This window comes from Thermobia domestica, chromosome 12, assembly GCF_964235325.1.
Source record: "Thermobia domestica chromosome 12, izTheDome1.hap1.1, whole genome shotgun sequence".
Lineage (NCBI taxonomy): Eukaryota > Metazoa > Arthropoda > Insecta > Zygentoma > Lepismatidae > Thermobia > Thermobia domestica.
The window spans coordinates 227,282,968-227,307,830 of NC_137465.1; the positions used below are offsets into that span (position 1 = coordinate 227,282,968).

Here is a 24,863-nt window from a genome sequence, read left to right on the forward strand (position 1 = left end):
ACTACATAAACTTCTAAGAGTAGCTATGCTGTGAACTTATAAATAATTCGTGTTATTCATAATAACACTTGTTGTTAAAATGCGATTATATTAAAATTCTTATAGAAACTCTGTAGAAGTTTGTTGTTAAATGTGGCGAAGTAATAAATAAATCAAGCAAATTCCGTAACATCGTTAAGATGTAATAAATATTTCGTTTTCATAAAAACAAAAGTATAACTTTCACATAATGAAACAAATTGCAAATCTTTATACTTTCGTTTCATTACATGAAACTGACAAACTTTGTTGGGATCCTATAAAAAGATAGGCTGTGAACCGATAAATAGTTTATTACATGAAACTCTTTTATTTAAAATGTATGTATGCAAAATTAAAAATACAAGATTAAAAATTAAATATAAAACTGAAAATTGAAAATGCAAAAGTAAAATTATTAAAATGCATGTATGCAAAATTAAAAGTGCAAGTTTAAAATTTAAAAATGTAAAACTGAAAATAAAAAATGGAGAAACAAAATTAGAAATGCAAGTTAAGAACAGAAAATGTAAAACTGAAAATAATACAGAAATAAAATTAAAAGTGCAATTTTAAAATTAAAAAATATAAAACTGAATTAAAAGTACAATTACGAATATGTTCGTTTCATTACATGAAACTTTTGTTTAAAATGTATGTATGCTAAATTAAAAATAAGTTACAAAACAAAAATATAAATCTGAAAATAGAAAATATAGAATCAAAATAAAAGTGCGATTTAAGAAACAAAAAATGTACAACTGAAAATTAAAAATGCAGAAACAAAATTTAAAAGTTCAAGTTTAAAATTAAAAAAGACAAAACTGAAAATGAAAATGCAGAAAGAAAATTTTTAAAACACAGTGTTGCAATCCAAAATGCAGAAATTAAAAAATAAAAATTCACACCTAGAGTATACACGAAACACATTGTGTACTACTATAGGCGACTATTCTCCTATCATTTACTATAATCAGTGGGGTTAGCAACCTTTCATGGTGAGAATAGTCGTCTATACTACTTTGTATTCTCAAACAGTCGTGTGTTTAAAAGGGAACCATACTCTTTTATCGAGTGTCACGTTTTAGATATCAAAGTATATTAACAAAAATGTTTCACAATAATTTTATTTCGTTGGCAACTCTGAGAATCACTATAAAATGGAATAAATGTGATAAAATCACCATAAATAGTACAAAATTAACATAAAATAATATAAAATCATCATAAATTGTACGAAAAAATAGGATAACATTTGTAAAATTAATAGAACAACATAAAATCAAAAATTATTAATTTATAAGAGTTTGCAACACATCATGATGACAATAGTTGTCTATACCACTCACGTTCCTTTCAGCAATGAGGCTATATGAGACATGGATCTACAATTTATCGCTACGATAACCATACTGTCATGAGTGTTCTCAAATTAACACCATTCTGATCTCACATGGACAGATGTGATCTCAATTGTTCAAATGGGGATGAACACAATTAACAACGCTGAAGTAGACGCATATTCTCGTCCTAAGGTCAAAAGTTTGACTTCTGAAGGAAACATTAGATCTACCCGCAATGCTCGGAATACAACCGTTCAATCTATAATGTGTTTATGTAGAAGTCAGTTACTGTTCAAGCGCACTGTAGTACAAAATTCTGACATATTCTACAGATATTATTATGAAAGAAAGAAATTACAAACCCAAAATTTCTCCACAATCTGAGAAAATTCTTTAATATTAACGCCTTCATTCTGTAACATTTTGGAAAGTTGCATTGATTCATACATGACCTCCACTGTAACATGATAGTTGGAAAGAAAAAGATTTGTTAGTGAAACTTCAAATTATTCACATGTAAAAAGGTTGAGAAAATAGTTTTAAGAAGCTTTGCTATTACAACACTGAACAAACTGAAATCTGAATTGATCTAAAGTAGTGTGCTGATTTTCACCAATTATGTGGTATTAATTGGTCTTATTAATACAAATTGTACATAATGAAATTTTCATTTTATATTTTGGCCTTCAGAATAGTCTTCTAATGCAGTAAAGTAAGATACAACAAACTATTAAAAGCTTTAGAAAGTGCATAAGGTAGAGATGCAAAAAAGCCGGCTTTTTTGAATCGATGGTTTTTTCACATAAAAAGCCGGCTTTTTTGGGAAAAAAAACGAGAATTTTGGAAATTTTGGCTTTTTTCAACCTCATGATTTTTCTATCTAAATAGCTTTCTTATAGTATATTCTATAGTTAGATAAGAATTCCATGACCTGAATGTCATATTTCGCTCTGAAATTCACCATCAAGATGAATGGAGCACATGTTTTACGAATTAAAGCTAACATGAAGAATGTAGTATTTGAGGGTAATTTTAGAGGCTATTTAACTTTATTTTAACTTTTGAGTTATCGACATCTTTTTTCTTCTCTAGTTTGTCATCCGTGTTTCATTTCTAAGAGCTTTTAGTACTCTAGCTTCTAGCGCAAAAGTTAAACTTGCCCGTTTTTCTATTTATCCGTCAAAGCGTACGTTTTTCAATATATCCGTCAAACCGTACTTCCACATTTCTGTTATACTGCAGCTGTGAAGTGATTTAGCATTAATTTTCCGGACACAACTTTGAATACCAATTTATACAAATAATCAGTAGCGGATTTAGAAAAGAACTTTAGGAGGGATTTTTCTGATTGTTTCGTTTCCTAAAAAGTCCTAATTTTATTTGCGAAGTGCTTGAAGTTTATGAGTACAGGCATAACTAATATTTCATTTCGTTTATATGTTTAGCAATAATCTTCCGGATACAACTTTAAAAATCATTTTATACTGAGAATCAGTGGCGGATTTAGAAAAGTATTTTGGGAAGGGTTTCTTACTAATGTTTAGTTTTTTAAAACATTCGTAATTTTTATTTGACGGGAGCTTAAAGTTTATGAGTAAAGGCATAAATAATAGATATTTCGTTTGTTGCAGACATTCCGTAACTTTGGGGAACGGGCTTCAGTCCGAAAGACCGCTCCCCTAACCTTCGCAAAACCGTCACTGCTGGTAATTAGTAATAATAACGATTTAAAAACAATAAAAAAGGAAGTCGCCCAACTCACAGTACACGCATTATTTCTACATTCACAGATGGAATGAAGAAAAGCTTTGTCAGAATGGTCGAATGCTGGTTGAATCCCGGACTTCCCGATAGAAGCGCAAAAGCTAATCACTCAGTCATGTTTGTTGTGCAGTTGTATTTACCTTAACTTAAATATATTCCGTAGTCTTTTTTTGGGGGTGGGTGGTGGGGGGAGTTCCGTAATGATATGTTGAATCCCTCTTGTTAAAAATTCAGAAAACTTGAGGATTGGGTAAACTGTGATGGTGGTTCTATAAAACTTAACTGTAGAATTTCAAGAATATACAGAACCAAAAGCTCTAGATGTTCAGCCTTTCAGTGTATCATATAAATCTAAGTATTTCTCTTATGTTTTATTTTAATTTTATTTTGTTTCAAAAAGAGGGTATGGAATATTTTGAAGTAAAAATACTACATACTATTTTGCTAGTTATTTGTCTATTCTTTAAAAAGAAGTGTTTACTTTTAGGGTTGGCTGGTTAACACCAACTTTTTTTTAATAACTGGTTTAAACCACAAAAATAAAAAGAATGAAAAATGCGAATCGTGTGAACTTCATGGTGACGTTTCCAGATATCAAACCACCTGCAATAGTTTTATTTCCCTTTCACCTTTTAATCAAGGTGTCCCATGTTCAATTCTCGGTCGAACCACAACCCTTCTTTCATGCGTAACCCAAGTAGCGGTTCGGATGTCAGTTTAAGCAAAAGTCTTCTCCTTGATAACCTCGGTATTTCGTAAGGATGTTAAGCCTAAATATATGAAACAAACCAAATTGTATATTTCTGCATGCCTAAATGCGTGTTGTTTTATAAAGAAGCCAATATCGCTTAAACATATTGATAGAAATTGGCAAAATTTATCGATTGCCTACGTAGCTTCCAACATTAGCTTGGATTGGACTTTCAATATCTACGTACCGGTACTAAATTTGTAATTTAATACCTCAGTTTTAGCGTACTGATTATGGTACGTTGACCTTTAAATTTTACATGCAAAGCAATAACAGGATTTTCCCCTTATTGTCTTACATTTCAAGTAATGACGGAATTTTCCCAGTGGCTAGGGCGGGAGATTCTCAGCTTAAGAAATTTACTGACCGCACTTCTTTAAGCTTCTGGGTGTTCTTCCGGCATAACCCCGCTGTTGCATAATAACATCAAGGCGAAAAAAACTTATTTCTGGGAATATGTAATATAAATACATAAAGCAAAAAATCAAAGTCAAAAAAGCCTGGTTTAAACCAAAAAAGCCTGGTTTAAAACATCCCCCAAAAAACGGGTTTTCGGCATTTTCAAAAACAACCACGGTTCTTGCCAACTCTGCTTACTTTTGTATATAGGAGGTTAAAAAATTCTTATTATATACATTGGTTAATCCTGTGGAATTCATAATGTAAATATGTTGAAGAAAAATTGTTTGAAATATTTTTTCGAAATTCATAGTTTATTTTCGATGTTTTATATTATTATCAGCATCAACCACTAATTAAATGATTTTTTGTGTTGTAGAGAAGCGATACAAAGTCTGTTTTATCAATTTAAAGCAGTATTTTGAAAAAAGCCCAAAATTTCCCAAGCAAAAAAGCAAAGCAGAAAAAACCGAGTTTTTTTCCAAAAAAGCCGGTTTTTTTCCGAGCCCTTGCATCTCTAGCATAAGGTAAAACAGACTATCCAGAATTATATACTGGATGTTAATAAACTATACTAACTGTAAAAAGTGATTCTTCACATCAAAATAAGAGAAAATTTTCATATAGAATCTGTGGGTGAAGTGCATAGGTTGAACTAGGGCTGTCCAAAATTGTGGAAGTAAAAAATTTCAACATGTCCTATTTCAAATTCCACAAACTATGGAATGGCGGTGCATATCGTTGTAAAGGAAGTAGTAGCGAATGGTGCCGTGAAAATTTGGATAGGCACATAACACTATGGACGGCAGACTGCTTCTTCGCGTGCCGATCGTCAATTGGGACAATTGAGGAAGCGGCTACCAGGCGGCAGCACGGAGGACCAGTGAGGTCTTCTTGCAATCCACCAAGGATTCACTCTCATTCTCGCGGTTCCAGTTCTACGAAGCAGCAGAGCTCCAGCAACCGGTGCCACGATAGAGGAGCAGGTGAAAATTGGGATCATATGGACACGAAGGAATCCAAAGATAGCCAAGGCAGTAGAAACCAAGAAGATGGCTAACCAGCAGGAATTTTGGACACACGTATTGTGTAACGTTTCCTTCACTATATAACCAGTAATCGAAGCCCTCAGCTCAAAGTTTCCTTTGTAATCTTAATACCAGTAGTTTTTCTTTTGTAATATTAATACCAGTAGTTTTTGTTCATATAAACTTTCTCTCATCCAAATATTTGTTTCAATTCCCTAAATGATTTTTGCAATTGTCTGACAATGTTTATTGGCGTAATTACCTATGCTTACTGCTGAGGCAAGTGCACCCTGGTATTCCTTAGAATACGAGTCACAACACTACACATTAGTGCTCTCAAACGGGTCGGGTCGGGTCAGCTCGGGTCGGGTTACGAGTCGGGTCGGGTCAGGTCAACTCGGGTCGGGTTGTCGGGTCGGGTTATTCGGGTCGGGTCAATCTTGTCGGGTTGTCGGGTCGGGTCAATCGGGTCAGCTCGGGTCGGGTTGTCGGGTCGGCTCAGTCCGGTCAGTTCACTTTGGTCAACTGAGTTTAGGTTGAGTTTAAACTCGGCTGGAGTCGAAAGCTGCTGTTATTTACTAGCTGCCTAATTAAAAATAGCAATTTTCAATTGATTTTATAGAAACCATAAATCTATTTTGAACACTTGCAGCTAGTGTTTTTATGATAAATGCTTATTTTTCTACTTGTGTGTACTTTAATTTTTAAATGTGGAAGATTGATTTTACCAATCGACTGTAATATTAATATCTACGCCAATATGGAGTCTGGATTTAGAACAAAACTAGAAGTTGTTTAAGCAACGCCAAAAGAGAGATTGGATATGGACGACCAAGCCCAAGCAGGGCCGCGGTGGCTCAGTGGTAGAGAATTCTCCACATCAAAGGATTACACCGAAAAGTTTACAGAAATGAAAATAAGCTTTTCATTGTTGCATTGTTATGTTCTCAATTATTTTGCATTGTAAATATTGGCTTTAAAAATATTAACACAGTATGTTAAACTTTCAGTTAAAGAGAATTTTCCAAGAATTGTGCTATATATTTTAAATTATGCTTTATGCTTTATTTTCTAAAATTATGCTTTTAAAACTAGTTTCCCAATGTGAGTGCATTTTGGCGTTCACCCAGTGTCGTGACCATAGTGCTCTCAAACGGGTCGGGTTGACCCGACCCGACCCGACTCGTATCGGGTCAGTTCGGGTCGGGTTACGGGTCGGGTCGGGTCGGGTTGTCGGGTCAGGTCAGTCGGGTCAGTTCGGGTCGGGTTGTCGGGTCAGGCTACTCGGGTCGGGTTGTCGGGGCGGGTTATTCGGGTCGGGTCAATCGGGTCAGCTCGGGTCGGGTTGTCGGGTCGGGTCGGGTCGGTCTTCAACCCGACCCGTTGAGAGCACTACTACACATACTTTATATATCATGGGGTTATGTGTGTTTGTGTATATCCTCTATGACCATTCCTACAGAGAGTATAGAGAAATGATGTCTCATTTCTAGCAAATGTGGTACCATTCGGTAAATCTAGACCTTGAAGGAATAACATACTGCATGCATTGAAATGACTAATTATAAAATTTTATACTTCATACTCAAAGAAAAAAGTAACTATATACATAACTAGCAATATTGAAAACTCAAAATATATATATGAATCAACAGGGATCAGGTACGGTTTTTTTTGCATAGAATGAACCGGGAAACCGGCAAATACCCCGCACTTCACAGTACTGCTCTTGATTTTTTTAAACATATATGGTCAAGTGTGTCAACCAATAAAATTAAGAAGTTTACAAAATCCTAATCAACCCGACTAGTTCTATAAGTTGCCCACTTGCAAAACATCACAACGCACTCCATGAATGAAAGTATCCCCATTGTTCATCCATCTACGCATATATTTAGTGTATTAGTGAATACAGTTGTCCTTCAGTTTATCCTGTAGGTAGATGGATAGAGCCGTAAAATTCAAATCGTATTTTCTGATCAGCCTTGCGCAAGAAATATCTTTCTGCAACGGCATAGTGACGTGTAATAAAACAAGTTCCAATACTAGTGCAGATTCATTTGGTGTAGTAGTAATTAAGGGGAAATTTCTAGTTCGCAAGCATCAAAGTTTGCTTAAAATTATTTTATCATAAGCTATTACAATCCATTCAATGACTTGCAAGAATAGTTTATTTAAATGAGCTGCTTATCAACATTTTCGAAACAGTTCTCCTCGCTGGTATACTGGTTAGCGCGAGCACCTTTGATGCACTCAGTCTCGGGTTCTATTACCATTCGGACAGAGTTAAAAATTTCAACGCATTACAGTGGTTCCGATTCCACCTTAATTTGTACATCTATGTCTCATATAGCCTCGTAGCTCAAAAGGAGCGCTAAACTTCAAATAAATTTTCGAAACATTTTAACGATTTCATAATACACTGTAATGTAAACACTAATCCACAGAAAAGACTCGCCATAACGATATTACTTCCACTTGTCACTCTCGTGAAATACAGGGTCCTGGTAGGTTTCTCAACTCAATATCTGAACTTTCCGCTAGTTTTTTTAAAATGTTAAACAAACAACGAAGAAGAAAATGAATAAAACAAAATCGTTCTTCAGCGGCGCCTTATAACCATTTAACATTTTATAGAGGGAGCTCGAAAGGTGATTTACTATAAATCACAATAACAAGAAAGTATCGATGTTTGTGGCTTGTACAAATCTAGTTTACAATAAACTTGATTGACAACTCTCTAATAGATGGAGCTCCTAACGTCTTCTGAAGGCTTCTACACAGCGACTATTTGGCCCTTTAATCGAGCACGGCTCGTACTCCAACGTTTCTATATGTTGATGGAAGGAATATGGATCCAACATAGGGATAATATTCAAGGTTTCCAGTAGCGTAGCGTGATATTCCGAAAGGGGGATGCCAAAGTTAGTCATTTGTGCGATATAGTTCTACTGCAAGCAGCAATACATAGCTATTCCGAATGGAAATATAGGGTTATACAAAATTTAGGAGGAAGCCCCCCTAATTGGAGGTCTAGTGGGGCATAGAGAAGCGAATGCGTGGATTACGTTAGAATTTAATAACCAATTGTCTCAGCTCCTTCTTGCCACTACCGTTGTGACGAGAAAAGTAGGCCCCACTTTTGTATGAACATTGTTTCCAGTATCGTTCCCTTCATTTCTTTCTCGTGGGCCGCTTTTTTCTCCACATACCACACTCAATCTCGTTCTTTCAAAAAAGAAAAAAATATATATCGCCCCTAAAAATTTGTCATCTTGGGTCCGGAACTCAGACGCCCGTTCATGAATATGAGCCTGAGTGTATATATCATTTGAAGATGTAAATACAAAGCACTTAAACCAACTCTGGGTGCCTGGGGCCCAGATACTGAAGTCAAGGGCGCAAATCTGTCTTCAACGTTCGTGGAATGGGTAAGACTGTTCCCATAATCCTTTCCTTTTTTTAACGATGTTCAAATATTTATGAAGTTGAAAAAAATGCTGGGGAGGATTAGGGGACCAGAGTTGTCTATAACATCGGCAGGAGGGCACATTTTAAGGCTTATTGGGGGGGGAGGGGAGAAAAGAGACTCATATTACAGTAGATGAATCAGATTTCTGAGGTAAACCTGTTGTACTCGTATATTATATACCAAGTGATGTAGATGAAATAGTGGTACATATCATTATTACAACTCAGTGCCGTGAGCACATTCTGAAATTTGAATATATGCATAATAATAATTGACATGTTTCTACTCACGCATCCACAATGATCCACATTAAAATTTTAGGACATTTGTTTTATTACAATACAAATAATGACTTCCCCAAAACTATGAAAGAAAATCAATCAGGCCTATATTTGGCGCAACAATACTCTTATCTGAGCAAAATTATGATTACCACAATAGCATTATAGGAATTGTTACAGGAATTAAACAAATAGTTGAAAATAGACTACTAATAATTAATGACAATGAAATATTAAAGAATACGATTCTTTTTTTAAAAAATGAAACAAGTCAAAGGACATCAGTTTCCTTTGTGGCAGTCGGATAGAAATCATCATCATCACAATCTCAAATCGGATTATTGGGGGGGGGACAAGATTGTAGGGAACATGTTCCCCTTATGTCCCCGAGATTTGTGGCAGTGGCTGAAGGGCCCTGGCACAATCTTTGCGAGTGACGGGGAGTGGTGGCTCTCTTGTCCTATCAGATCGGTGACCGTAATTCTACAGAATGCTTTAAATTTATGCCTGTGTCTGTGAGCTCCTTTACGATGAAGATTACAATTACGATGCATTTAGTTACGATTAAGGCATAACTATTTTAATACTATTATTTACATAACCGGCATGCTTCAAAAATGCGTTGAACTAACCATTTCCGTTTTGTTCTATTTCCTTTATATTAGGGCTCATACGTTCTGTTCAGAAACTATAGCTTAGTTCGAAGTATATACAGTTGGAAATACTTGAATATGCCAGCGTATATCTAAAGCAAATGTAGGGTTGCAAGGGATGAGGAGGAGTGAGAAGGGAAGTATTGCGCATGCGCATTCAACAGAAAGCAGACGAAAACTCCGATGCTTTCAGTAGGCCTGGAAGCCCGAGGAAAATAGCATACGACAGGAGGAAAGACAGAAAATGTGCATCTGAGCGACGCGCATGCGTAGGTTCCTCTTGTCAAAGTAAGTCGAGAGAGCGCGCCAGAAGATTTCAGTGGAAATAATTGTGATAATTACAAGCAGACAATTTATATATAATGAAATACGTACTTTTTCTTATTAACAGGGGATGCCGGGAATACCGGCGTTCCCTTAAGCAACGCCGCTGAAGGTTTCCTTTAGATATTGGATATTTTATCTACTTACAACGAAACAGAATCTAGAAATGGATCTTGTTTCAACTATAAAAAATGGAAAATAACTTACAGGAAATTTTAAGTTAGGAAAAACGTAAACTTAATACACATAAAATTTTAAAGAGTAGACCTTGTCTCTCCTCAAGCATCGCTACTGAAAGAGGTCATGCATATGCAATATAAAAATACAAATGTCAAGTACAAATGTTGACCATGTTAAAACACAAATATGCAATGAGTGGGTATGGGATTCCCTGCAGGGTATAATTTCCAGACAAGCTATGAACAGAATTCTTACATATTCTCTAAGTTAAAGGTGGTTCCAAAGTAGGCAAGAAGTAAGACTTGATGTCGGAAGTGTTAGAAACTCAGGCTTCACGGTTCATCAGGTTCGAAATTATGTTTACTGCGATGATTCGTCTCACACTTAGGCCTATACGTGAAGAAACTCAAATGTGACGTAACATCATACATCACAGTATTACATACATACACCATACGTAATTTCGAGCACGAGGAACCGTGAAGCTTGCGATCCGTAACTCATCTGACATCCCGCTGAAGCATTTCGTATTAACTGTCATCAAGTCTTACCTTTTCCCTACTTTGGAACCAACTTTAAAATAGAGCATATCAAAAAAATCTGTTTACAGCATGTTTGAAAATTATACCCTGTAGAGCATCTCTTGCGCACTCATTGCATACTGACGGAATATATATTTTTTAGATTGTGAATATAAGGGTAAAGACATACCGAAGATACCTCGCAATCGAGGTCGAGGTTTAAGTCGCGGTCGTTACCTCGATACTGGCACAAACACATGGATTCAAATGGGTAGGCGCATATCAGATGTACGCTACATCGCAACCTGGAGGTCGATCTCGAGGGTGAATTAATGGTCGCAATGATAACCGAGTTTGTTTTTACATCGACGTTCAGCTGAAGCATCGCTGTGGCTTGCGTTCTCATTGGTTCTCCCTGAAACACTGCACGCAATAGAATTTTAATTTGTTCAGAACTTCGCTTGTAGAGGACTGTGTGTATCCATGCTCAAGATGTTTTGCTGCACTTCAAATATTTGATTATGAAGGGCACATAGAATCGACGAGGAATGTTCCTTCAATAATGTTATGGGATTAGAGGCACAAACATCATAATGGGCACTTTTAAATAGAGAATGAAAGAAAATAGCAACTCAAATGGGAGTGTCAGATAAGTTATTCAGTTATTTGCGAATTACACTGTAGCTTATTATTATATAAGGTAATGGCGGTTACGGATAGGGGACTTTCGTACTGAAGTCCGTAATTCTGGAATTTCCAAGAAAAATGAAGTTAGTGTTACACATATTTATGCTTAAAAACTCCACGCTTCCCCCCCCCCCAATTCCGAGATTAATACGAAAGAATTTCTTCTAAATTCGTTGTTGATAAAAGGAAAAGAAATACCTGTAAAGACAGGTACGCATCCTTAGGGAGAAACGTCGAATGATGGAATTGCAGTGACGAAACTTCATTTAATGAAGTTAATACCCCCTCCACCTCGAAACCTGAAGACATACATGTTTTTTTAAAAGTCTTTGATTTATTGATAGAGATAGACAAGAGATAAGACTTAAATATTTTTGCGAAAATAGAGACGAGACTTCAGCATTCTTCACGTGTCGTATCGCGTCCATCCCTATTTATAAACCGTTTAGTCGTTTCAATTTCAAAAGTGTGGTTTCACAGTGATTTTTATGCATTAGCGGGATAATTTCACAAGCGTCACAGTAATGTTTCTTTTCAAACTGAGATCTTACAACGAGGATGCGACCTCTTCTTTATATGTACCCTTCATCTATCTAGACCTAAACATCAAGGTAGCGACTGCGACTTGAATATCGACCTCGATCGCGAGGTATCTTCCGTATGTCTTTACTCTAAGACTTCCTTCATGCTGATATGAAACGCTAGTCTACGGTTTCTCGAATTCAAAATAGCGTGTGTTGAAATTTTCTTTTTGTACGATTTTGGATAACCTTAGCTGTGAAAACATATCATTTTCCCCACAGGTCTATATGAATTTTTTTCTTTTATTTTGATATAAGAAATCCTCTAAAAAATAAACGTTATGTTCCGTCAGAAAAAAACTACCAATCGTAAATACTGTTTAGTAACCGATTGTATCTGTTGCTATTTATCTTTTCCTAACAGTAACAAGTGAACTTTGTGGTAGGTATTACAAATAAGTGCTCTTCCAGATAATAGTTAAAAGTCCTTTTTTCTTTTATTTTTAACTAACTAATAAACTTTCATTTTATTAGTGATAAAATAATTTAGCATGCTCATCTTGTATGTGGGCGACCAGGTTCGACTCCCAGTTCTGTCTAAGTGTTGTTCTGATCCCGCGTTAATATGAGCTGCTTCCTCATACAGACTCGGTAGAAAGAAAAAGAAGTTAAATTCCAATAATTAGCTTTACTCTACCTTTCCTTCTTCCAATACTTCATTTTAAAAAAAGAAAAAAAGTTATTTTAATGGATTTACAGGGTAGCTTAAACAATTTCTGTTATAAAAATTACGCACTTAATGTGGTTAGCACTCATAAAATTAGACAGCATTTTCCCCTTCAAACAGATAGTTCAAGTACAAATGTCTTGAAATTTTGTTTGCGAACTTTTCATTATTTTTTCTCACTCTTTTCGATAAATCTACCACATGGTTCATATAATGTACATTTGTTAAATTCTGAGTTCAATTCTACTTAAGTATGAGAGTGGTTTGGGAAGTGCGTGGCCTTACTAGGAAACAATCAACTATTTTGCGTTTGTATGCATTAGCTAATAGCTATATCCGTTGGTAATCACTGTGTAAAATTTCATTTCTCTACTGTTTCAGGTGAGGAGTTTATAAGCCACTAAGTCGGCAGAAATGATAAGAAATTTGTGGCATGGATAAAATCACCAGGACGATGCGCGCGTTCACACGTTCCGTGCGTCCTTGATAGAAATTCTTTCCTGTGGGTTCGAACTGTTGCCGCACCCACTCTATTCACCTGATCTGCCCCCTTCGGACTTGTTTAGAAACCGGAAAAACGTTTTTGAGAGGTCAGCGATCTTCTTCGGATGCAGAGGTGAAAAGTGCTGCACTGGGATATTTTGAGGGCTCGAAGAATCAGTTTTTAAAAGTTATATAGAAGCATTATCGGATTGATGGCGTAAATATATTTCGGTCGAGGAAGATTACGTAGAAAAATAAAACATAACTTATACAATTATTTTCTAGTTTTGTTGATCAGGCCACGAACTTTCCAATTCACCCTCATATATACAATGGACCCACGGGTTACGAACTTAATCCTCCGTAATGCTATTCATAAATTGAAATTATTTTTCCCATAGAAATTAATGTAAATATAGTTGACCCATTCTAGGCACAGGAACATGGTATTGTAGGTGTCCTTATATATAGTGTTTCCTTGTCATGAAGAATATGAAATAAAACTAATGAAAACCTTTTTAAACTAAATTAAAGAAAATTTAAACAACAAAACGAAATTTACCACTAAATTTTGGGCTAGACAAACATAAGTAGAATAATGTAATTTTTGACAGATAATGTCTACGGCAAACACACCAAAGCACTTCTATGCGTGTGGAATTATCGGTACAGCCGTGTGTATGCTTTCGCATCCAGAAATATTATTGGTAATGTGAGGGAAAAATTGTTCACAAAACATTCTTAAACCGAGTTGTTCGCAAACTGAGGGGTTCGTAATTCGAAGATCCACTGTATTTGTTAATGTTGGAATACAAATAAGGTAAAAATAAAACAATACTTAACACAGAGCCTGAAACGAGAATATGATGCCGGTTTCGTTAAGATCTCCATTCCCTCTGCACTTTTTTTGCTGGGCAGCGGCGAGGTAGATTGATCCTTATATTTGAGGGTATATTCGCTGAGGTGGAACTCATCAAGCGTCGGCCTCTCGTCTGGTTGTGGAGGGACGATTTCCCTTAACTTAATTAAAGAGAACAACATATAGTCATTACATGTTCATCTAAATTCAGCTAATATACCTATGGTTACATATATATATATATATATATATATATATATATACTAGCATATATTACCCGCTTCGCTGGGTTGAAATGAAAATTTAAATGCACAACTCCATATCTCATGTGTTTAATACCCGTGAAATATGCTTGCAGTAAATGTTAACATTATATCGCCTGTCATTTATGTTAACCCGCCGAGTGACACGGTCATGCGGGTTGCATATAAATACGTTTATTTTTACCTATGATGAACTAACAAAGGATTTGTACGTTATGACACTTGAATGGTCAATTATCTCAAGACACTGGTAATTAAAAATTAAAGTGATATGATAAAAACCATCTAGGGTCCAAATCCTAATAACCCCCCAAAAATAAAAGAAATTGGTTCAGACGTATTAGCGTGATGAGGGAACAAAGGATTTTGTACGTTCTCTTTTATATATAAGATATATATATATATATATATATATATATATATATATATGTCCCGCTTAGAACTATAATAAAAGAAAAATTCCTAATAAAGTAAAAAATTATTAAAATGACAGGAAGTTTGTATCACTGATAAGTAGACCCTAATTCTGCATCAGATGACAGTTGCTCTTACACAGTAATTATAAAGTCGTTAAAAACTGTTATCCCTGTCAGCCATTGGACAGTCGTCATGTCGACGTTTCAATTGAAGTCTGTCAAATTTGTTTAAAGATGTTTACGTGTTCATTATTATCGATAAACAAGAAGAAATACTAGCACACATATCCATCAAGAAATTAGACCAAAAGCTACGAGAAACGGGACTGTTCTTGACGATGACTGATAAGCATCCAAAAAAAGGAATTTCAGAAACAAAAATGTTGAGTGTATTCGCGTCCCAGGAAATCCATCCGGCAAACAAGCACGCAACTTCAAATTCTAAAATGAACGCAACGTTGCATAGGGTACTCCACATAAAACCAAGTGTGGAATCTGGATATAAGAAAATTTTCACGAATTGCTAGAAAGAAAATGAGAGTTTTTCCAAATTGAATGTATGTTGTGGTGAAATAGCGGGTCCCTTGTTTTTTTTTTCTGAGGCAGCAATGAACACCAACAATTACCTGGACATGTTGAAACAATATGTTCATCCCAACTCTCCTCCCCTCCGGAGCCATTGTCCATGTTCATTTTCTAACGTCGTCAAGGACTTCGTGGATGATTATTTCAATGGATGATGGATTGGAGGCGACTAGAAGTTCATAAAATACCTCCCATAATAATCAGATATTTACAGTGTATATTTATCTTGTGGGGATACATGAAGAACCAAGTTTATTCTAAACAGATTCAAAATTCGGAAGACATGCAGGAAACAATGTTGATGCTACGAGCAACGTCACTCCATAGATGCTTGAGAAGATTAAGATTGAGGTAGAGTACTGTTTTGACATTGGCAGCACACCTAATGATGTACAAGTTAATTAGTTTCTTGATTTGAGAAAGAAATCATTTTGATATATACCTATATATCTATATCTATATCCATCTGAAATTCACTAATCGCTGAATGAAAACTTCTTCCTCTGCGTCGATCATGATTTCTTTGGGTCGGTTCTTCTGATCATACAGTTCTTTTATGTATTCCTTCCAAATTCTAAGGATCTTTTGATGGTCAGTGACTACTGTGTTGATCTTCAATTCCAAATGTGTATATACTTTTCTTAGCTTTTCGTCCTAATTTTTGTGCTTTCCGATACGTTAAATCATACCTGCAGTGCCGGTGAAGTTCCATTATTTCTCACATATCTGTTCCATGTACTTTTCTTTGGCTTTGTCCATTTCTCTTCTCAATTCATTATTCAGCCTTCTGTATTCTTTGACGTCCGTAGTTTTCTCCCTTCTGAATTCCCCCATCTTCTTAAGCATTGGTTCAGTTATCCATGGATGATTTTCTCGGTGTTCTTTCCATCCTGCCAATGTTATTGTGGAGTGTGTCAAGTAGAATCTATTTAATTTTCCCCATCTATTTTCTACATTGCCTACCATATCGCCCACTACACAAAAGTCTTCTTTCACATCACTGTCCATACTTCTTGGTCGCTTTAAGTTCATATTCTATTTCTCCTGATCACCTTTGACTAGGTTTGCACTTCCTCCAGTAGGAGATTGTGATCCGAATCAATGTTCGCTCCCGGTAGTATCTTCAGATCTCGTATACTATTCCTGACACTTTGCTTGACAAGAATGTAATCGACTTGGTAGCATTTCTTATCTCATGGACTTTTCAACGTGTACAGCTTTGGTTCTTCTTTCCTTAAACGACGAGTTCGTCTTCATATCATATTGTCTACAGAAGTCGATAAGCATTTGGGCCCGTGAGTTTCTTCTATCTAGTCCAAATGGTCCCACTACCTTATCCACAGTTCCTTTTCCTACTACGTTGTTGAAGTCTGCCATTACTATGGCACTGACCTTTCCTCTTCCCTTCTGATGCAATATGTCACTAATCTCTTAATACATTACGTCTACTTCATTGTCATCATAGTCGGTTGTTGGCATATACACTTGTGTTATCACAATGTCCACTAGTTCTACACTTCGTTTTACAAACATCAAGCGATCACTGAAGCATTCTACTTTTATTACACTTCTTGCTATTTCTTTCTTCATTGCTATCGCGACACCATTCTCGGCCTTAACGTCACTCGAATAGAATACTGTGTGATTTCCCGACACCATCTCATCTTTTCTTGGCCATCTCACTTCACTCAAGCCCACCATGTTTACTTGGCATTTATCCATTTTCATTTTTAAATTTTCTACTTTACCCTCGCTGCTGAAATGAAACTTACTATCATTATTTTCTCCTCTGATGATTTTGATGGAGTAGTCTCCACCCAGAGATCCGAACGGGGGATGTCTCTCCTGGGAAAAGGATAATGTGGTGGTATTCCAATTCCCTTTCCACATCTCCATGCTGTTGACCACCTTGTGGTCCATTCGCCTTTTAGGACAGTTCCCCGTACTAATTACAAGAAGATGCCCTGATTTCTTCCCGCTCATACACCCTCCGAGAAAGCCATTGGCATTTGGTAGAAGCTGACACCTTATCCCGGGAGTCAGTCGGTCCCCAACTACGTTAGCAGCCTAAGGTTTTGCCCGCTTTCTCCCGCGAAGAGGTGTAGGTTGGAATTTTCCTTTCGTTTAGAATGAGACCCGAAAGCTTTCCTCAAACCTCTGCAGTACTTTTAGAAAGCTCCGTAATCATAGCAAGTTGGAATTTTAATAATCATTCGGGAAAATAATCCTGAAAAAAAGTAGGGAGAGTTTTCGCCGGTACTGTATTGAAAGACCGCCTAGCGCAACCAGATAATGAAATTGTCTCACTCTCACCTTTTAATTTACTAACTTCGTTTAAAAGTATGTCAGTTGTCAGTTTTTCCCTGTTTGTAATACAGAGTCAGCTGTTTTATTTTCTTTACACTGAAAAATAATGTAACAATCGACCTCAACGCTAACGAATGATGTATTTTTTATTTCATTATCTTTATGACGAGTACCATGTATATCTTACTCTTAATATACGATTTGAAAGAATACATGTTAACATATTCCGTTGGTGAGATTGAAGTGTTCGTTTTTACCTGGTGGGTACTCGTCCGCCATAACCAAGCAATGGATGAACCGAGGCAGGAAACCTATCGCTGAACAGTTTCATTTAAAACTGCACCATGGAAAATACACAATTTACTGCGAATGATTATCTTTTCCAAATTCAAGCTGGAACATTCGGCACATCTAGTTGCGAGGAACATCAACCATGAATTTGACCAGGACTGATGGATGGATGAACATTGGTTTGTGAAATTTCGTGTCGATGTCATACTGAAAAATGAGCTCAGTGGATACCAACAATCTTTATGATTGTGGCATTTGGGTTTACAATCTGGTTGTAAAGTAATGTCTTAATAAGCGTGTTTGTAGAGTATATTATTTAATACTTATAGCTCAGATTGTATACAACCTTAACATCTATAAAGTTACGTTTGTACCCACAGAGGAAAATTAAAGCAGATGGGGCCCTACGAGCATGTCGCTCAATCCTCAGAGTGCCCTCTGCCCATCAGGAGCCTCCACCTGGCTTCCAGGAGGATAAAACCTTGGAACTAGGAGGAGAGCTCAGTTCGAGCTGGTAGAGGTTAGGCTGAGGAGAGAGTAACTGACAAGTAGGGATCTCGATTGGCACATTATTCCTGAGGGGGCGGACTCTTGGAAAAGTGTTTGTGTAATTGAAGACGAGTTAGGCAAATAGACAACACCATTTTCGTTCGGTAGCTCCGCGCTAGTAGTAAACCGAAAAAGTGAAGCTCGTGCTGAATGCTACATCCGTTGAGAGCACTAACAAAGATCGCCGTCTGCAAGTGTGCATTTCTCTGAGTCTATGGAATAACCAGAAGATTTTCTGCATTGGATTGTTACTTGTCATGAAACCCGATGCAGAAATTCTGAAATCCGATTCTGGAACTGTTATAACAATCGTAAACTTTCAGGATAATGGTTGGATTGTGATTAATGTCCAGGACGGATTCTAAAACCTCCTCTTCACCTGCAGAAGGTGTTGCTGGTCTATGGTAGGGGTGGTCCATCATTTCTTTCTCCGTTCTACAGTGATGAACTCCATGAAATGCACCACAAACTTATTCGTAAGTTTGCAACAAATGGACATAGTGTCACATATATCACTCAAAAGACTGTGAAAACACTTCGTGAGTTGCAGTATAAAACCCTTCTTCACCCACCATATTCTCCTGACGTCTCTCCCATCGACTACTATTTCTCCCGGCGTCTCGATCATTTTCTGGTAGGAAGGAACTTCCCTGACGAAAGTAGGATACAGCGTGTAGTTGAGAACTTTTTCGCATCGCATAAACTTCAAACTTCCTTCGTCATGGAATTGAATGGAAAAGCTTGTGACTCTAGCGGAGACTACTTTGAATAAGCAATTATTGTAGTTTTTTTTAAGTGAAACACCTTATTCGGACCTTTCAATTGTATCAACAATATACTCTTGACAAGAAGTCTAAATTTATCCACTGAAACAGAACTACATGTGTAAGTGTAAAATTTGTTATAGACGTGCTTCGTATTTGCTCTGGAATAGACGAAACCTTAGAAAAATACATTGTATCAACTTACTTCATCATCTCCGTGCGTCGTAACATTAACGTCAGATAGTTTACTGAAGTCCTTGTGAGAGAAAGTGTGAGGGGCAAATGAGTCTATTTTCAAACTAATAAGCGTAGGGGATTGGGTTCTCCGGAAAAAGTCATCCTCCACATTGTCCTCAGCTAGTGCGAGTTGTAAAAAGACCTCTTCCAACGTGGTTTTCCCGTAACGGGCAATGAGTTTATCAGGGGCTTCTTCAGCAAGCAGTTTTCCATTTCGCATCATTCCCACCTAAAGTTAAAGAAAAAATACATAATATATTAATAATAGTGTAAAATAAAGGTTAGTTTGAGGTCCGTATTATTTATTTGTGTACCAATAATTTCAACTTTTTTCGCTGCCTGACTATTTAAGACTGGTTGTATACTCTACATTCATGGAAAAAATGAAGAAGTATGGAATGTAATACACCCTTGCAACTTGGTTAGAAATTTCTAGATTAAAGCTACCAGAAGCTAACTTCAGCAGCAGAAGAAGTTAAAACTATTGAGATATAAATACTGTAAATAATGTGCATCTGTAAAAAGTACGAGAGCGGTTTGGTAAGTAATTTGATTCCATACTAATAGACGCAGATAACGTCATTCTATATATACAGTCATAAAATTCCCTTTCTATAAATAAATAATCTGTGGTTTCAAGTCATTCTAAAGTAATTCGTTGTTTGGTACTTCTTAAACAGAAGGGTTTCGATTAACAGTGAAGAATAGATAAAATTGGAATTCGTGGTGTGATTGATTTTTTTCTGGAAGGGAAAACAGTGAAGAAAATTCATGAGATGATTTTATTTATATTGATTGACCCATGTCCTTCCTATGAAATTGTTTGAATTTGGGTGAATTAATTTAATCGTAGCAGAACAAACATTCACGATATACCACGTCCTGGAGCCCCGAAATCAACTGTGATATTCGAAAATATCGATTAAGTATATGATTTGGTCACAAGAATCTCAATTAAAAAATTGACTTCATATTACAAAAGGAATTTCACATGGAAAAATTGCGTACAAAATGGATGCCGCGTTTATTTACACCAGAGCAGAGAAAGAGCGTTGTTGTTGTGTGATGTAAGTCTGAAAGAAACCTATGTATATTAATTTTTATTACTTTTTTTAAATATAATTTTTAGCGTCTAAACAGACAATAGCCAATACTTGTTTCCTGGAAGACCAAAATAAAAGGTAACAGACATGAGTGAAAGTATGAAAACAAGTAATAGAACTAGGAAATCATACAGGTGAAATCCAAAGTCGATGAATATATAAACTGACGCCAGAGTAAACAAATGATCAGTTTTGGGTCAGTTTTGAGTCTCAGATTGGGTCTCAATTTCGGCCCCCTCAGTCACTTGATTTCGCCTTGATCTTTTGAGTCTTCACACGTCGAGCAAGAATCTTGGTACGAGCATAATGGATAATTCAATCTAGGATCACCTACCTATAAATTGTAAGTATAACCTTTTTTCTATTTGTTATGTTGAAAAACATAAAACAAGTTCTTTGAATACGGAGGTCTTCCGTAGAGAGAATTGTTCTCATTCTCAAACTTCAAAACTCTATAAGTATCGTGTTCAAAATTAATTTATTCATTATGTAGTAGTTCATTAATAGGAATTATGTAAATTATATTTAATTAGCTTATTAAAAGATGCATCTGAATTTATTTGTTTTTCTATACTACTGTCTATTGTATATAGTATTCAATTCCGTGGCTTTCTAGACTTGATATGTATTAATAAAGACTTCCTTTGTCTCCATTTAACGTATATATTCAACAAGCATTAGTGCAAGAACAAAAGTTTATGAAAACCAAAACAGCTGAGCAAAAATTGACCGAGCTGCTATTTGGACTGCTTCTGCATCCTGCCTAATCACCAATCTATCTCCCTCGGACTATCATCTATTCCGAAACTCAAAACTTTTCTGACAGGACGAAAATTGAGTCAAATTAAGGAGTTATACAGGAAGTAAACGAGTATTTTGAAAGCCTTCAGGAACTCATACCAGCGAAGGAATCGCGAAACTGGATTAATGTGTTAAGTACGCTGGGTTTCGAGGGTGCTATGTCGAAAAATGAAGTCCATACGAAACTTAAATTGTTTTCTTTAACATAAAATCAATTTACTTATCCAACTATCCTCGTAATCTTTATTTCATATTATTTTTAAGGAAGCGAAGTGAGATAAGCAATCATGAACACCTTAATGAGAAATATATAGTATACGTAGTTATCACTAAAAAAGTATCCATTTATCCCAACGTTCTTTTATCTGTAACTCTGGAAAAGCAAGCCCATTTGAATAAGCATCCTGGTAAATAACAGAATATTACGTTTTCCTTGTCTCCTTAGAAAATCAAATTCATAAAATTAGTTTCGAAGTACGAGAGAATGTAAGGGAAAGAGAATATGAATTTTACTGGTGACTGTATATGTACAGCGTGGTCTAGAAGTGGGTGTACCCCTAATTGGTGTTTTCTGACGGTTTTAGGTTTTAGCCACATTTGTTTCGTAACATTGCTTGGCATTGTTTGGTAACATTGCTTGGCATTATCTGGCAACATTGCTATCCATGTTCATTTTTGTTTTCTGTTGTTTTCTGCTTGGTAACAGTTACTTGCAGTGAAGTTTCGCGATTCACGTGCGCAATTACCTGAATCAGACGTTTCCTGGCCGCTGGATTGGAAGAGGTTGTGCATCTTCACCAGCTCCCTTTGCCTGGCCTCCAAGAAGTCCCGATCAGACGACACCAGACAATGCTCTCTGGGATTTCATAAAGCAACAAGTAAGGCACACTCGATAATCACACAACGCATGAATTACGAGCAGCTGTAGAATACACCTTCACAATCGTGACTCCGGAGTATCTCCGGAAAACATCTGCGAGAACTTGGCACAGAATTCATCTGTGTTACGACATGGATGGTGATCATACCGATGTTTATGACTTAAGACTTCAAGGTAACTGTGTGCTGACATTCTGCCATAACTAACACTATACTGTTGAAACTAAAGGGGGTACGCCCACTTCCGGACAACCCTGTATATTATAAAAGAGAAAATTATCTTGTGTCCGATCGAATCGCGGAAAAACGACTGAACCGTCTGAAATAAATTTTGGTTATAGATGTCAATTACAATACAACATTGTTTATGCAGATCTCCGGATCAGATTTATAGACTTTATTTTTTAATTTTATGTTCACATAGATAATAATTTTTAACTGATAGCAAGAATGTAATTACACTACGCCAAACATTCGCTTTTTATTTTGATTAAATGTACAGTTCCTGCATAGATTGTACAATAAATTATGGTAATACTATACATAAAATGCTTTTTGTCGAGTTTAAGAAAGCTTGAAACAGGAAACGTGGACCAATTCTTTGTTAAGAAATGATGTGAAAAGTTATCGTAATAAACGGTGTCTGCTTATTTAAGGATTTGTTTTGCTTATTACCCATATTACCCGGATGATCCGGATTTTCCATTTTTCGAATCGCCTTTGGTCCCAGCACTGAATAAATTATATGTGTTTCCAAACAAAACGTTGTATTATTCAACTATCGAAGTGATATCAGCCCACGAAACCCCATCATTTTTTCTCGAGAATTCTTATATGTATGATGCTATGCTTTTGTATCTACATATAAATTCCATATATACATAAACAAATATGAGGGCCGTGGTGGCTCAGTGGTAGAGTGTTCGCCTTTGGTGCATGGGATCCTTGGTTCGATCCCAGCTAGCTCCAAGTGAACTTTGTGATGGACAAACACCGTATGCGTGGGTTTTTCCGTTTCCTCCCACTTTCTTCATTCAACCATTTTCTTAATTTCTCATCATCGCCGTCTTCTTTAGCCTAGTCTGCATAATCGTGGGACGTAAAACTTAAAGATTTCATTTCATTTTTTAAACAAATGTGACAGTGAAAAACAAACTGAAAAATATAAAATAGTATAATTAAAAATATTAACCATATGTCGTTCTACAGTTTTTATCTCAGATGCAATAACATGTCAATTACACATTTTTTTAAATTGTCATTTATACTACTATTCTCCACCAATATGATGCGTAATCTTAAATGGATTAGTTTGTGTAGTCGAGATCTTAAATGAATAATGTCAGGCTTTCAAGGGAATATTTTATCGGTTAACTTTAATTGTACATGAGATCAAACGAGAACCGTTCTGCCATGAAGAAAAGATAAGTTGCACTGTTTGTATATAAAAAAATTTCATTTCCGTGATATATTATGATCAAAAAAGATCATACATGAATCGGATTTCGAAATTTAATTTTTCATTTGCATATTATTTGTATGATTTTTGTAATAAACTGCAATGAACACTAGATTTAAAAAAAAAGGAAATCAACTTACCTTATGAGCTTGTCGTGCTTCTTCTATGTAATGAGTTGTGACTACTATTGTAACACCTCCAACAATAGAGATACTGATTAAGTGATTCCAAATGCTGAAAAAGTAAACATTATGTATGACTAAGACCAACAATGCTCGAACTCATGAACTCATCAAGCCGGTGCTCACAAGTTTGAAACTCATACTTATCTGACTTCAAACTTACAGAGTAAGCATGATGATGAATAAGCGTAATATCGAAAAGATGTTGTAAGTGTTAAGTCCAGTGAAAGTCATGCTGAAAGGATGTTGTAAGTGTTAAGTCGAGTGAACGTCATACTGAAAGGATGTTGTAAGTGTTAAGTCGAGTGAAAGTCATGCTGAAAGCATGTTGTGAGTGATAAGTCGAGTGAACGTCATACTGAAAGGATGTTATGAGTGATAAGTCGAGTGAAAGTCATGCTGAAAGGATGTTGTAAGTGTTAAGTCGAGTGAACGTCATACTGAAAGGATGTTGTAAGTGTTAAGTCGAGTGAACGTCATACTGAAAGGATGTTGTAAGTGTTAAGTCGAGTGAAAGTCATGCTGAAAGCATGTTGTGAGTGATAAGTTGAGTGAATGTCATGCTGAAAGGATGTTGTGAGTGTTAAGTTGAGTGAAAGTTATGCTGAAAGGATGTTGTGAGTGTTGAGTGAACCTCACGCTGAAAGGATGTTGTGTGTGTTAAGTCGAGTGAACGTCATGCTGAAAGGATGTTGTGAGTGTTAAGTTGAGTGAACCTCATGCTGAAAGGATGTTGTGAGTGATAAGTCGAGTGAACGTCATGGTGAAAGGATGTTGTGAGTGATAAGTCGAGTGAAAGTCATGCTGAAAGGATGTTGTGAGTGTGATGTCGAAATGATTATGTGAGCGTGAGGTCGAGGGAGCGCAATGTCGAAAGGAAGTGGTGGTCGTAAAGTTGAGTAAGTGTGATATCGAAATATTATGAGCGTAAGGTCAAGTGAGCGTGATGTGAGAGTGTGGTCGATTTAGTGTGATGTCAAAATGATAATATAATCATATATGGAATGATGATGTGT

The 24,863-nt window shown here is 36.2% G+C and overlaps 1 protein-coding gene across 1 annotated transcript in view; it reads right to left on the reverse strand.

The window, feature by feature from the left end:
• Positions 1–24,863, reverse strand: part of LOC145667076 (ABC transporter G family member 20-like) — a 212,112-nt gene that overhangs the window by 148,810 nt on the left and 38,439 nt on the right. The window contains exons 6-9 of the mRNA XM_081734790.1: positions 23,806–23,899; positions 19,392–19,652; positions 13,996–14,172; positions 1,724–1,818 (exon numbers count right to left, since the gene is read on the reverse strand). Coding sequence (XP_081590916.1) covers positions 1,724–1,818; positions 13,996–14,172; positions 19,392–19,652; positions 23,806–23,899 — 627 coding nt within the window. The remainder of the gene's footprint in view (positions 1–1,723; positions 1,819–13,995; positions 14,173–19,391; positions 19,653–23,805; positions 23,900–24,863) is intronic.